This window comes from Pelophylax lessonae, assembly GCF_965119305.1.
Source record: "Pelophylax lessonae genome assembly, chromosome: 1".
NCBI classification, from domain to species: Eukaryota; Metazoa; Chordata; class Amphibia; order Anura; family Ranidae; genus Pelophylax; species Pelophylax lessonae.
The window spans coordinates 30146099-30160889 of record NC_138768.1 but is presented as its reverse complement, the minus strand read 5'-3'; the positions used below and the strand labels follow the sequence as shown (position 1 = coordinate 30160889).

Sequence of the window (14791 nt, the reverse complement as noted above, 5' to 3'; positions counted from 1 at the left end):
GCTAAAAATATGCACTGTTACTGTAAAAATGACATTGGCAGGGAAGGGGTTAACAGTATGGGTGATCAAAGGGATAAATGTGTCACTAGGGGCGTGATTCTAACTGTTGGGGGGGGGGCGTGGCTTGTGAAGTCATCACAGAGACATGCAATCCTATATAGCAGGATCACATAGCCTCTGTGATCACTTCAGGGAGAATGGCAGACGGCTGTGTGTACCATCGGAGCCACCTGTCACATGCACTGGCTCACTGGCTGACAAACGGGGGCAGGAGAGCGCTGCCGGCCCCACTTTCCATCATTTGTAATGATGGAAAGTGGGGCAAAATCCTTAGTGATGGCACCAGGTGTGTTTTCATTTGTTTGACTGACTTTGTATTTACAAACACTTCACACTACTTTTTACCGCGACTTTACCACGACTTTACCGCGATTTCAGTGCAACTTGTGAATTATTTAAAGCGAATTATATGATTGACGACTTTGTATTTGGGCAATCAGAATATGATGTGTTGTGACCTAATTCCCCTTTTCTGTTTTTTTTTACTCATTTACTCATTGCCCACCAGTGCCTCGTATCAGTATCCACCAGTGCCACGTATGTGTTCACCAGTGCCACTGCCCACCAGTGCCACGTATCAGTGTCCACCAGTGCCACTGCCCACCAGTGCCACATACTTGTCCACCAGTGCCACTGCCCACCAGTGCCACGTATCAGTGTCCACCAGTGCCACTGCCCACCAGTGACACCTATGTGTCCACCAGTGCCACTGCCCACCAGTGCCACGTATCAGTGTCCACCAGTGCCAATGCCCACCAGTGCCACGTATCAGTGCCACGAATCAGTGTCCACCAGTGCCACGAATCAGTGTCCACCAGTGCCACGTATCAGTGCCACGTAAAAGTGCCACAAATCAGTGTCTACCAGTGCCACATATCAGTGCCACAAATCAGTGTCCACCAGTGCCACATATCAGTTCTATGTATCAGTGCCACGAATCAGTGTCCACCAGTGCCACGTATCAGTGTCCACCAGTGCCACGTATCAGTGCCATGTATCAGTGTCCACCAGTGCCACCTATCAGTGCCACATATCAGTGTCCACCATTGCAACTGCCCACCAGTGCCACTTATCTGTGTCCACCAGTGCCACAGACCAGGCAGAGATAATGGTATATAGGAACTATAGGCATGGCTGCAATGTGGGGAATGCCTGGCTGATCTCTTTCTTCTTCCTGGAAAGTCTGATAACAAGTCGCTTAACAAAAGATAAGGATCCGACTTGGAGGCGACTCCCATTGAAGTCTATTGGCACAAGTCGGATACAAGTCGCCTTGAAGTAGTACAGGACACTTTTCTGAAGTCGGAGTGACTTCCGTAGTGCATGTTAAGACGGCTCTCATTCATTTACTTTGCATTTGTTATGACAAGCGATTTGGGGCGACTTGAGGGCACACAAGTCGCCTGACAAGTCGTACTAGTGTGAATGGAGCCTTAGAGTTTATATACACATAAATTTCTCAGACTGGAATGTTTTTGTAAAATGTATATTGTTGTCTCTTTTGACTTAGAATAGTATATATATAAAGTAGTTTTCACTCACCTGTGTGTATCTGTACAGTGAGAGGATTTGGGCGATTGGGAATGTAGTGGATGAAAAATGATCTCCAATAACACCAGCCAGCTTGCCTTGTCCTTTACAGGAATAATTAGGAACTGTCCCATTTGGTCCAGATAAGATCTGCAGAACACTCTGTACAGCCTTCCTGGGTTCCAGCCATGAGTCATATAGATGGAAACCGAGAGTGATATTGGGTAATATGTCTGGATCCTGGTTAATATTATCAATTGCGGAAAGGAAAGCCAGGAGGTTCATGTAATAACGTAAAGATGGGCTACAAAAGTTTTTTTTTTTTTTCAAAACAGTAAGTTAACGATTTCTATATATCTGTAAAATATTTTTTTTAAATATTCATCATTGTGATCAGCTTAACATTAACCACCTCAGCCCCGGAAGGTTTTACCCCCTTAATGACCGGCCATTTTTTGAGATTCGGCACTGCGTTGCTTTAACTGACAATCGCGCTGTCGTACGATGCTGTACCCAAATACAATTGATGTCCTTTTTTTCCCACAAATAGAGCTTTCTTTTGGTGGTATTCGATCACCTCTGCGGTTTAAACAAAAAAAGAGCGTCAATTTTGAAAAAACACCAATATTTTTTACTTTCTGCTATAAAACATTCCCAATAAAAAAAAAAAAAAAAAATCTATTTTTCTTTATCAGTTTAGGCCAATTTGCATTCTGCTACAAATTTTTGTACAAAAAATCCTAAAAAGCGCATAATAATTGGTTTGCGCAAAAGTTATAGTGTTTACAAACTACTTAACACCTGTGGCAAGGTTAATGGCGCTAGTCATCTTATTTTCAAATAGTATAGAACCCTCAAAAGGAATTCTGCACCTTGCCTGTTTAAAGGCGGGGTCGGCCAACCAGGGGCGCAGCCACAGGGCACGCTTGGCCGCTACTGATGACAGCATGACCCTAGCCACTAGGCGGATTATATCAAAGGACGCCTCGCCCAGAAAAGCCGAAGCCAGTCTCAGTTCCTGAATCGTGAAACCTCTGCCCACTTCTTCGGAAATGCTTCTCAACATAGCATCCACATTGTCTGTCCATGCCCCCATGGCTTTGGACATTGCTTCTAGGGCCAAAGCAGGTTTACAGGTCATACAGGCCGACATGTAAATCTTCTTAAGGTCCATGTCGATTCGCCTATCCAGGCTGTCTTTAAATGATATGGAGTCTTCCAGCGGAAAGGTGACGTGCTTAACTAGTCTCATCAAGGCCGCATCAACCATAGTAGCCGACTCAAGATGCTTAACCTTCTCGCTCTTGAAGGAATACATCCTAGAGATTTTGGACGAAAGGGAGTTCTTTCTTTCCACTCCGCCCCATTTGTCTGTGATTATTTCCTCCAATTGCATCAAGAACGGGAAGTATGGACGCTCCTTTTTCAGGTGCTTGAAATATTTCCTCTGCTTTGCCGGCGATTCTACTGGGTCCTCCCATTTCAACACCTCCTTCACCACTTTGACTAGCGGAGGCACCATGGCAAGGTCAAAACCTGTGCCTTGATCATCAGAATTATCCTCGCTATCTGAGGAGTCCTCTGAATAGCGGCTCAGTTGGGAAGAACCTGCCTGCGATTCTTCCCTTGGAAGGGTGCCTGGAGCCTCGGGCAATTTGCCAGACACACGACTAAGGTCCCAGTCCCTGAGGGACTCCTGGACTATCCGCCTGACCATGGTCTTCGCATCGTCTCTCTTTGACAGCCCGGGAATAGCAGATGTCGCACAGAGACCTGCCATCTGTAACACGGGACCCACAGCCCCAGCAGGAATTTTCCCTGGCATGGTCGGAGTGTCTGGCTGGTTGAGGTCCACGTGACGCCTGGACCTTGATCTGGATCTATGGCATTGGTACCTTGAGGAGTGACTATGTTTAGGTGGTGACTGATAGGGATGGCCTTGCGGTTCATCCAGTGGTCGGTTCACAGCGAACTTTGCTCGTTCGCAGACCACGGATTTTGCAAACATATGGCGTTGGCCATATTAGTTTACATTGGGGAGAACTTTGACCCATGACACAGCCATCAGGTGGAACAGGACAGCCAACTGAGACATTTCAGCACATGGACATACCCCCTACCTTATAAATAGACCTGACCTGGCGGCCATTTCACATTCTGCTTTTTGTCAGTGTATGGAGAGGTTTGCTGTGTGCACCAGGGACAGATTGTCAGTGACACAAATCGCTCTGTTAAGGTCCACAAAAGTCCTTTTAAGGGCTGGTAATTGGTATAGGTGTACTGTCTCTTTTGTCAGTGAAGGGAGAGGTTTGCTGTGTGCACTAGGGACAGATTGTCAGTGACACAAATAGCTCTGTTAAGGACTGGTATTTGGTATAGGTGTACTATTCTTTGGTGTGCAGTGCACTATATAGGGGTGTAATACACTTATAATATTCTTTCTAATATAGAAAGCATATTATAATGGATTTGTATTGTGCACTGTGCAGCATTGTGACTGGTGTGGTGAGCGTTTCTGCAGCAATACTACAAACAGTGATAAAAGCACTTTTAAAAAAGTATTATAACTGGTGTGATAGACCAGTGCCCCCCCCCCCCCCCTAGATGACAGATTGAAGCGGTTGTTATCTAAGAGTATACTTTTATCAGTGTATTTTTTTCCTGTAAAAATATTGCCTCTTTTGCTGCGTTAACTCTGCTACACACAGTGCCAAACTTACTGGCCAATTGTTTGTACAACTGGTGTGATAGACCAGTGGCCCCCCAATACCGCAGATTGAAGCGGCATGTTATATACCTTGTTCCACATATACTGCGCTTCTCTAGAGACTTTTTTCACAGGGTGATTTAAAAAAATTACAGGCAGAGGAAGAGGCAGGCCCTTACACAGGGGTGGTAGGGGTAGGGCAGGAGCAGTAGGCCGGAGCCAAAGTGTGAAGTTTCAGAAGGTGCATTCGATTATGTCAAAGGAAGTACCAGACTTGGTTGAGTGGCTCACTCAGCCTGCCTCTTCTTCACCTTCCTCATCCTCTCTATCTTCACCCTCTTCACTCTCTGTTGTGTACACCCCCAAAGACACCAACACCAACACCACCACCATATACCCTCCGCTTGAGTCACTGGAATTATTTTCCTATCCATCACAAGACATTTGCAATGCGCAGCCATTCTTGGCATCGGATCAGGAAGAGGAGGTAGCAACATCCGCCACTCTGGAGTCTGACGACAGTACTCAGATCAGCCCAAGGAGGTTGGTCCCCGCTGTTGCTGCCTACTCCGAGATCTCTAATGTTAGTGGTGGGGAAGGTGAAGTCGATGATGACGTGTCTATGGACATCATGGGGTGGCCACAAGAGAGGAAGAGGAGGGGAGTTCAGAGGGAGACACGGACCAGCAGATAGGGAGGAGAAGCAGGCGGAAGTTACATTGCACAGGAGGGACAAAGCAGACTGCTAATGTATCAGGAGCGAGCCATCAACCATGTACGTGGCTCCGCAGTGTGGGCTTTTTTTAATATGTCTGCTGCTGACAATAGTGTTGCTATCTGCAGCCATTGCAGTCAACGCATAAGTCGCAATAAGCCCAACACTCACCTAGGGACGACCGCCTTAAGAAGGCACCTGGACTCCCATCACTGAGCCCAGTGGGAGCAACGCTGTCAGAACCCACAAAGCCACATTCCAGGCTCTCACCATCCAGCCTCTTCTCCTTCTCCTCTCTCCTCACAATTGTCCTCCACTCCACCTTCCATCATGCCGTCCTCACGTTGTTCTGGAAAAAAGGCAGGCTTCCGTGGCCCAAATATTGGAGCGTAAAAAAAATTATGACGCCGGATATAACCATCTTGCCCAACGGTTGACTGCTGGCTTGTCGGAACTGATAGCCCGCCAACTACTGCCATATCAACTGGTGGACTCGGAGGCCTTTCGGAAATTTGTGGCCATTCGAACACCACAATGGAAGGTCCCAGGCAGGAAATATTATTACGGCTCATTTATAATAAATTTTAATATTTTTATAGCATTGTTAGTGTATGTATTACCTTTTGTGTGTGTAATATTGAGGTTTGGAGTATCTCTGCCACCTAGTGGCTGCTTTTCAGATGACTGGGTTCATTGTTGGCTAATTATTTATCCATATTATCATAGATATAGGATAATTCAATATAATATTTTTATATAGACAGCTCTTTTGGTCATGTTGATCTATTTTATAAACAACTTTATTAGGTCTTTATATGCTGTCATTTAAGCGTTAAATGTATGTGAACCTTCCCAGTGAGTGTAGAGTTTTTCCCATATATTTATCGTAGAATCGCCTTTTCATCTGTGCTAACTCCCCTGTGGGAGGAGGAGAGCTGTCTCAAGCAACCGGGGATGCTGTCCTAGCATGGTGGGCGGAGTAGAGGCGCATAAAGCCGGGTCCGTGTTATGCTTCCCTATCCCCGCTGACAAAGTTCCGCCTACTGCAAGGACGTAACGGGTACGGGGGAAGTCACGTGACACATTCCGGAAGGCAGAGAGAGGTGGCAGGGAGACACCGACCTCATCGCTTGTACCACTATGCTGTTGTTTTTACCTTATAATATGTAAGTGCAATACTTTTTATTCAAATAAATGCCCAGTTTAAACAGAGAGCACTTAGATCCTGTCCTTCCTTTTATATATAATACTGCGGAGGAAGTTCAGGTGGAACACTTTGGGAAAGAAGGAGGATTCAGTACTAGTGTCTATATACATGCTTGGGTTTTGCTTGGAGATCTTGCCCTTCCTTGTATGTTATTGTGGAGGAAGTTTGTGTGGAACGCTCTGAGAGAGGAGGAGGATCTAGGCCTGGTGTCTATATACATGCTGGGTGACCCTGTGGGGTCTCTTTTTGGAGGTGAGAGGCAGAGAGAGCTGTGGTGGGGGGAGATGAGCACTTGGAATTGATTTGCATGCTACTACTACCAGCACTTGGGTTTCTTATCAAGATAAGAGAGACTGTCCACACTGTTTTGCACCCTGCTATTCATTTATTTAACATATTTATGTGAAATTATACTGGACTCATGTGAAGTGTTTTTGCACTACTATTTTTATCTCTAGATTATTAAGATTGCGCTGCACTGTGTTTTATATTGTCTTATTTGTGACTGCCCGACGCAATGGAACTCAACGTTGCATATGCTTGATAGGCTGCTCCAGCAGAAACGTGCAGTTAACGACTACCTGTACGAACTCTGCGGCAGCACAGGTTCTGGGGAGCTAGGATTTTTTTCACCTCGCAAGTGGCTGCTAATGCTCGACACATGCAGACTTCTGCGACCATTTGATGAGGTCACCAAACTGGTCAGTCACGGCCAGGGCGCCATCAGTGACTTTGTACCTTACGCCTTCTTTCTGGAGCGTGCATTGCGTCGTGTCATTGATCAAGCCGTCGAGGAGCAGGAGTAGGAAGATGAGGAAGTCGCAATGTTGGATGAATTCCAAGTGGGTGCTACTCCATCTTAGACAAGTCAACAACAGGAGTCTGAAGAGGAGTCAGAGGATGGTGCCGGGGTGGATGAGGAGGAGCAAGAAGAGCATGCTTTAAACTTTTCTGGTATCCCTGGTGTTGTCCGTGGTTGGGGGGAGGAGAACGAGGATGACATTATCCTGGATGATGATCTGGAGCCAGGCCACTACACTGCTTCCAGTTTAGTGCGAATGGGGGCCTTCATGCTACAGTGATTTAAGGGGGACCCCCGTATAAAAAGCATAAAGGACAAGGACCAGTACTGGGTGGCAACGTACTTAGATCCCCGGTACAAACAAAAAATGGCGGAAATGTTACCACCATCACAGAGGGCGGTCAGAATTCAGCACTTGCAGGCCTTGCTTCGAGAAATGCTGCATTCTGCTTTTGCGTGCGCTGGCAGAGGATTTTCCATTCACAGAGAAACAGTTGTGGGTAGCAATCCAACAGCGCCTGCAAGAAGAGGGTGGTTTGAAGATATGCTGGTCACTTCAGATATGAAATCATTCTTTCAGCCGACCCATCGACAGCTGTACTCCAGATCCAGCATCAGGTAACGCCTAGACCGTCAGGTGTCCGACTACATCGGGTTAACGGCCGATGTGGATGCTCTGAGGAGTGATGAACCCCTGGACTACTGGGTGGGCTGGCTTGACCACAATTTGCAATGGAAATGTTGGCTTGCCCCCCGTCCAGTGTCCTGTCGAAAGGATGTTCAGTGCAGCAGGGGGGATTGTGACCTAAGCGCACTCGCCTAGCTCATGACAGTGTTGACTACCTCACATTTATAAAAATAAATGAGGCATGGATCTCTGAGGAATTCAACACATGTGACCAGTAGACCATGTTTGATTACAATTTCTCATGATAGGCCACAAATATCCGCCAGACCGCCAGACCGCCAGACCGCCAGACCGCCATCCACCCACAACAATTCATGGTCCTTGTCTTCAGTAAATACAGCGGCATAAAAGGCATTTCATGTCCATTGAATGCCTACATTTTGGGACCTTTCATGGCCGACAATTATTTTTCCTGTCAAAGCCTAATGTACCTTAAGCCACAGAATACCACTTTCATAGCTGTCAGGTAAACCCATGTGGGCTAATTTTTGGGGCCTGTACTGGCCGACACTTACTTCTGTATCCTGTGAATGTCTAATGTTCCTTCAGCCACAGAATGCAACGTTCTTAGCTGTCAGGTAAACCCATGTGGGCTAATTTTTGGGACTGTTACTGGCCGACACTTATTTCTGTATCCTGTGAATGGCTAATGTACCTTCAGCCACAAAATACTAAGTTCTTAGCTGTCAGGTAAACCCATGTGGGCTACTTTTTGGGGCCTGTACTGGCCGACATTTACTTCTGTATCCTGTGAATGCCTAATGTACCTTCAGCCACAGAATACAACCTTCTTAGCTGTCAGGTAAACCAATAAGGGCTAATTTTCGGGGCCTGGAATGGCCAACACTTACTTATTTATCCTGTGAATGCCTAATGTACCTTCAGCCACAGAATACAATGTTTTTAGCTGTCAGGTAAACGCATGTGGGCTAATTTTTTGGGCCTGTACTGGCTGACACTAACTTCTTTATCCTGTGAATTCCTAATTTTTTAGACTGGAATTGAAAATCAATGGGTCTGTAAACATTCCGCCAAATTGTGGAAGGGATGTGGACCCATTTTACAGACGTGTGAATGGACCCTATATATATTTGACATGTATTTACCGGCTGCTGTCAGTTCTGGCTGATTTAGGGGAAAAAAAATACATTTTTTTGCTGTAAAAAAAATTATAGGGCAACTTTTCCAATAGCAATACTTCTGTTATGACAGTGTCCATGTGGTGGGACTATGTGTGCACAGCTAGTAAGTATTTTGTGGCTGCAAATATGACCTAAAGGTTTTTAATACTTCCCATCAAAGTCATTGGGGCCCGCCGCGAACTTGCGGTTCGCGAACATCTGAGAAAGTTTGCGGCTAACGTTCTCAAACCGCCACGGCCGATGTTCGTCCATCACTAGTGACTGATCCCTGCCTCCATGTGCCGAAGAACGACATCCAGACCTAGAAAGGCTTTTTGGGAAAAAAGACAGGGAAAGGAAAAAAAACACATTCAAGAAAAAATACAGTCAGGGCTAAGGTAGACCATTCAGCAGACAGGCAAGGGTTAAAATAAACAATCTTACTGGCCACCAGAGGGTGGTGAAGGATCCATTGTGGCTTCAGTGAACAGCCTGCAATGGGGAGAGAGTGAGACCTGATAAATACAGTTCACCCCCCCTCTCCTCTTCACTGCCCCCTCCCCCCCTCCACCTATAGTAAGGTGATGAGGACTTACTGATCCATCCGCTTAGCAGAGCATGGGGTAGCCACTGCTGAGCCTGCAGACATCCCAGTGTTATACAGCTTGACAGCTGTTTAAATTTCCCAGGAATTGTGCTGGCTACACCCCCCCCCCTCCCCACGAGCAGCCTGTCGTACGGATCGCCCATGTGTGAACCACTATGCGCTCCAAGCTTAATTCTCGTCCACCATTTGGAAACAGTCAGACAAGCGGAGGGAGGATCCCAGAGCGGCGGTCTGGAACGCAGGAGTGTTCTAGCCACCAATAAGGATCCAGACAGCGGGGAAAAAATAAGGTAAAACAAAGCACAATATACATAAAGGGCACAGTGAAAGAAACCAGATACATTACCACTTCCTGTAGATGCGACCTGAGCTCTCCCCACCACTAGGGAATCGGCGTGCGGGCTGGGCAACAGCCCACCTCTATTTCAGGTTTTACAGCTTCTTCTTTGCACCAAAAATACTGCCCGTGTCCCCCCGCTCAATAGCTGGGATTCCTGGACTGCGATCATTCTGCAACACTGTCACATCCTCACGCTGACACGCCATCAGGCTGACAGGAATTTGTCCCATAGGGAAAAGCATGTAAACTTGTAGGAGGAGGATAAAAAAGGAAGACGTCTCCTGTCTTAGAGCAAAGATTTATGGGAGTGGGGTCCTATGGGGTAGGAGAGGAAGCGGAGCTACCCAAACGTATGCTGCCATGGAGTCTGTTAGGAAAATATTTTTTCATGTAAACAATAAGTCACAGAAAAGGCTTGGTCTTCAAGTGGTTAGAAGAGTAGGTGATGTGTGGCTAAGATTGAGCATAACATGCCAGGACAGTTCAAACATCCCCCAAATGACCCTTTTTGGAAAGTAGACACTCCAAGCTATTTGCTGAGAGGCATGTTGAGTCCATGGAGTATTTTTAAGTTTTTGGAAAATGACATTTTGTTTTTTGTTTTTTTACACAAAGTTTGTCACTAAATGATATATTGCTCACACATTCCATGAATATATTTGAAATGACACCCCAAAATACATTCTGCTGCTTCTTCACATGTGTGAGACTTTTTGGCAGTCAGCCACATATAGGACCCCCAAAACCAATCACTGCCTTCTGGCTTTCTAAGGGCGTAAATTGTTGAATTCACTCCTCACCTACCTATCACAGTTTTGGAGGCCATGAAATGCCAAGAAAGAACCCCCCCCCCCCCCATAACCCCTTTTCGAAAAGTAGACAGCCCAAGGTATTTGCTAAGATGCATGGGGAGTATTTTGCAGCTCTCATTTATTTTGGAAAATGAAGGGAAAAAAAGGAAAATGCATTTTTTTTTCTCTTTTTTCAATATTCAAAACTTTGTGACAAAAAGTGAGATCTGCAAAACACTCAACATGCCTCTCAGCAAATAGCTTAGGGTGTCTACTTTCTGAAAAGGGGTCATTTGGGGGGGGGGGGGGGCTTGTGCTGTCTTGGCATTTCATGGCCCCCGAAACTGTGATAGGTAGTGAAGAGTGAAATCAACAACTTATGCCCTTGGAAAGTCTGAAAGCGGTGATTGGTTTTGGGGGTCCTGTACATGGCTAGACTGCCAAAAAGTCTCACACAGAATGTATTTTGGGGTGTCATCTCACATATATTCATGGCATGTGTGAAACTTGTGGCAAAATATAAAATATTCCATGGACTCCCCATGCCTCTCAGAAAATATACTTTGCAAAATGGGGTCATTTGGGGGGGGGGAGTGCTATCTTGGAATTTCAGGGCCTCTGAAACTGTGATAGGTAGTGAGGAAGTAAAATAAGCAATTTACGCCCTTAGAAAACCTGAAGGTGATGATTGGTTTTTGGGGTCCCGTACAAAAGTCTCACACATGTGGTATCCCTGTACTCAGGAGAAGCAGCAGAATCTATTTTGGGTTGTAATTAAACATACATCCATGGCATTCGTGAGAAATTTATCATTTCAATGACAACTTTGTTTAATTAAAAAAAAATGTAGTCATTTTTCAAACACCTGTGACAAAAAAAATGTTCTTGGGATTTGGGAAATTTCTTGGGATGTCTACTTTCCAAAAAGAGGCAATTTTGTGGGGGGGGTTGTACTGCCCTGACATTTTAGCACTTCAATAAATGAAATAGGAAGTCAGAAAGTAAAAGCTGCGTAAATTGCAGTATATACACCATAGTTTATAGACGCTATAACTTTTGCACAAACCAATAAAAATACACTTATTGAGATTTTTTTTGTCAAAGACATGTAGCTAAATACATTTTGGCCTAAATGTATGAAAATAATTGAGTTTATTGGATATTTTTATAAGAAAAATTAGAAAATGTAATTTTTTCTAAAAAATGGCACTATTTTTTTATTAATACTGCAAAAAACGAAAAGCACAGAGGTGATCAAATACCACCAAAGAAAGCTCTATTTGTGGGGAAAAAAAGAAAATACATTTTGTTTGGGTACAGCATTGCATGACCACGCAATTGTCCGTTAAAATCAATCAGTGCAAATTGAAAAAAAAAATGGCTTGGTCATTAGGGGGCTAATCCTTCCGGTCCAGAAGTGGTTAAAGAGGACCTGCCCTGCTTATTTCTATTACAAGGGATGTTTACATTCCTTGTAATAGGAATAAAAGTAATAAAACTTTTTTCTTAAAGAGACAATGTAAAAAAAAAAAAAAGGTAAAAAAAAACTTAAAGCACCCCGTCTCTCCAAGGTTGCGCACAGAAGCGAACGCATACGCAAGTCGCGCCCACATATGTAAATGGTGTTCAAACCACACTCCTCTGTCTCTTTAAACTGGTAACCTGTAGAAATTTTTAAAGCGCCGCCTATGGAGATTTTTAAGTACCAGTGTTTGTCACCATTCCATGAGCGTGCGGAATTTTACTTTCAATACATTTTTATTAGTTTTAAGACATATCAGTATTAGGGATGATCGAACGGTTCGGGTCCACCATCGGTTCGGCCCGAACATTGGGTGTTCGAGGTTCGGCCGAATTTAGAACTTTTTGCCCAAAAAGTTCGGAATTCGGCAACCAGAACCGCCCAAAATGCAATTCTTCAGGAAATGGGCTTTAAAAGCCCGTGATTGGACCAGAACCATTAGCAAAAGCCAATTGAGGGGGCAGAAGAATGCTAGGAATGTGATTGGAGTGACTAGGGGGTCCCTAGACCAATCATTAGTGAATACGCCCCCCAGTATATAAGATCGCCCCCGCCATATTCCCAGCATTGTTATACTGGACATGGAAGAGAGTGGAAGCAGTTCTGTTAATTTTACTTTAAAAGTGTCATTTAGCTATTTTTAGTGTGAGGAAAGGGATATCTAGTGTAGTTAGAGTGCTCCTTTACACTTAAGTTAGCTTCAAAAATTTAGTTTCTGTAGGGAAAGTGTTAAGTGTCAGGGGACCGTAGTGTAGTGTAGGGTTAACTGACAGTGACTGCTATGGCAGGGTGACAAAACCCTTCCATAGCAGGGTGACCGCTATAGAGAAATTATCATTTCTCTGCTTCGGGACAGGTATGTGGCTTCTCACCAGCAAGCATTTTTTAATGCTGCAGGGGCTGCCACTGCCAGTGCTTTTTTGAGGACATGTTTGATGTCAGACATGACATCTGAATATGTGTATAGGGGGAATATATAGACATATATGTCTGAATATATACCCCTAGACATATATAGGTGTGATAGTAGCAGAAATAAATGCTTGCGCTAATAAAATCATTTACAGTAATATATTTCTGCTACTATCACACCTATATATGTCTAGGGGTATATATTCAGACATATATGCCTATATATACCCCCTATACACATGTTCAGATGTTTTGCCTGCCTCAAAAGAACCCCAAAAAATGCCAAAAAAACGCTAGTGTCAAAAAAAAAAATGCCCAGGTGTGTTTTTGCTGGCATTTTTTGGGGGGTTTTGGAGGCAGGCAAAACATCAGAACTTGTGCACAGTACCACTATACACAAGTTCAGATGTTTTGCCTGCCTCAAAAGAACCCCAAAAAATGCCAAAAAAAACGCTAGCGTCAAAAAAAAAAATGCCCAGGTGTGTTTTTGCTGGCATTTTTTGGGGGGTTTTGGAGGCAGGCAAAACATCAGAACTTGTGCACAGTACCACTATACACAAGTTCAGATGTTTTGCCTGCCTCAAAAGAACCCCAAAAAATGCCAAAAAAAACGCTAGCGTCAAAAAAAAAATGCCCAGGTGTGTTTTTGCTGGCATTTTTTGGGGGGTTTTGGAGGCAGGCAAAACATCAGAACTTGTGCACAGTACCACTATACACAAGTTCAGATGTTTTTCCTGACTGCAAAGAACCCAAAAAAATGCCTGCTATTAAACCGGCAAGGTGTTACAGCAGAGAAGCCATATTCCTGTGCTTAAAGTTTTCTAATACAAACGATCTTTTTTTTTTATGGTTCTGGACATGCTACAGAGCTGAAACTTCACAGGTACACCTTTTAGACCCCCCAGACACAAAATCACACAAAAAAAAGTTCTTAAAAATTGTCATTTTTGATAAAAAAGCCAATTATTGAAAAATTAAAAAAAAAAAAGAGATTTTTTGATTTTTACTTTGGATTTAGTATCTGGGGGGTCTAAAAAGTGTATATGTGAAGTTTCAGCTCTGTAGCATGTCCAGAACCCCCCAAAAATTAGCATTTTCTTATAATTTTTATTAGAACAGGAATACGGCTTCTCTACGGCGCTTTTTCTTGCATTTATCGGGCATTTTTGGAGGCAGGCATGACTTTTTTTGGATTTAGTGTCTGGGGGGTCTAAAAAGTGTACCTGTGAAGTTTCAGCTCTGTAGCATGTCCAGAACCAGAAAAAAAGATAATTTTTCAGTAGAGCAGGGATGGTGGGACCCCTCTTTTACAGTTATATGATCTTTTTTTGGGGTTCTGGACATGCTACAGAGCTGAAACTTCACAGGTACACCTTTTAGACCCCCCAGACACAAAATCACACAAAAAAAAGTAGTTCTTAAAAATTGTCATTTTTGATAAAAAAGCCAATTATTGAAAAATTAAAAAAAAAAAAAAAAAAAAAAAAAAAAGAGATTTTTTGATTTTTACTTTGGATTTAGTATCTGGGGGGTCTAAAAGGTGTGCATGTGAAGTTTCAGGTCTGTAGCATGTATATATTCAGACATATATGTCTATATATCCCCCCTATACACATGTTCAGATGTTTTGCCTGCCTCAAAAGAACCCCAAAAAATGCCAAAAAAAACCGCTAGCGTCAAAAAAAAAAATGCCCAGGTGTGTTTTTGCTGGCATTTTTTGGGGAATTTTGGAGGCAGGCAAAACATCAGAACTTGTGCACAGTACTACTATACACAAGTTCAGATGTTT

General features: G+C 44.0%; 1 protein-coding gene across 1 annotated transcript in view; it reads right to left on the bottom strand.

Annotated features, from left to right (window-relative positions):
- The window catches only part of LOC309567266 (vomeronasal type-2 receptor 26-like), a gene marked incomplete at both ends in the record, with an annotated part of 139142 nt that overhangs the window by 85198 nt on the left and 39153 nt on the right, over positions 1–14791 (bottom strand). The window contains one exon of the mRNA XM_082272647.1: positions 1603–1894. Within this exon, the coding sequence (XP_082128773.1) occupies positions 1603–1894 (292 nt within the window). The remainder of the gene's footprint in view (positions 1–1602; positions 1895–14791) is intronic.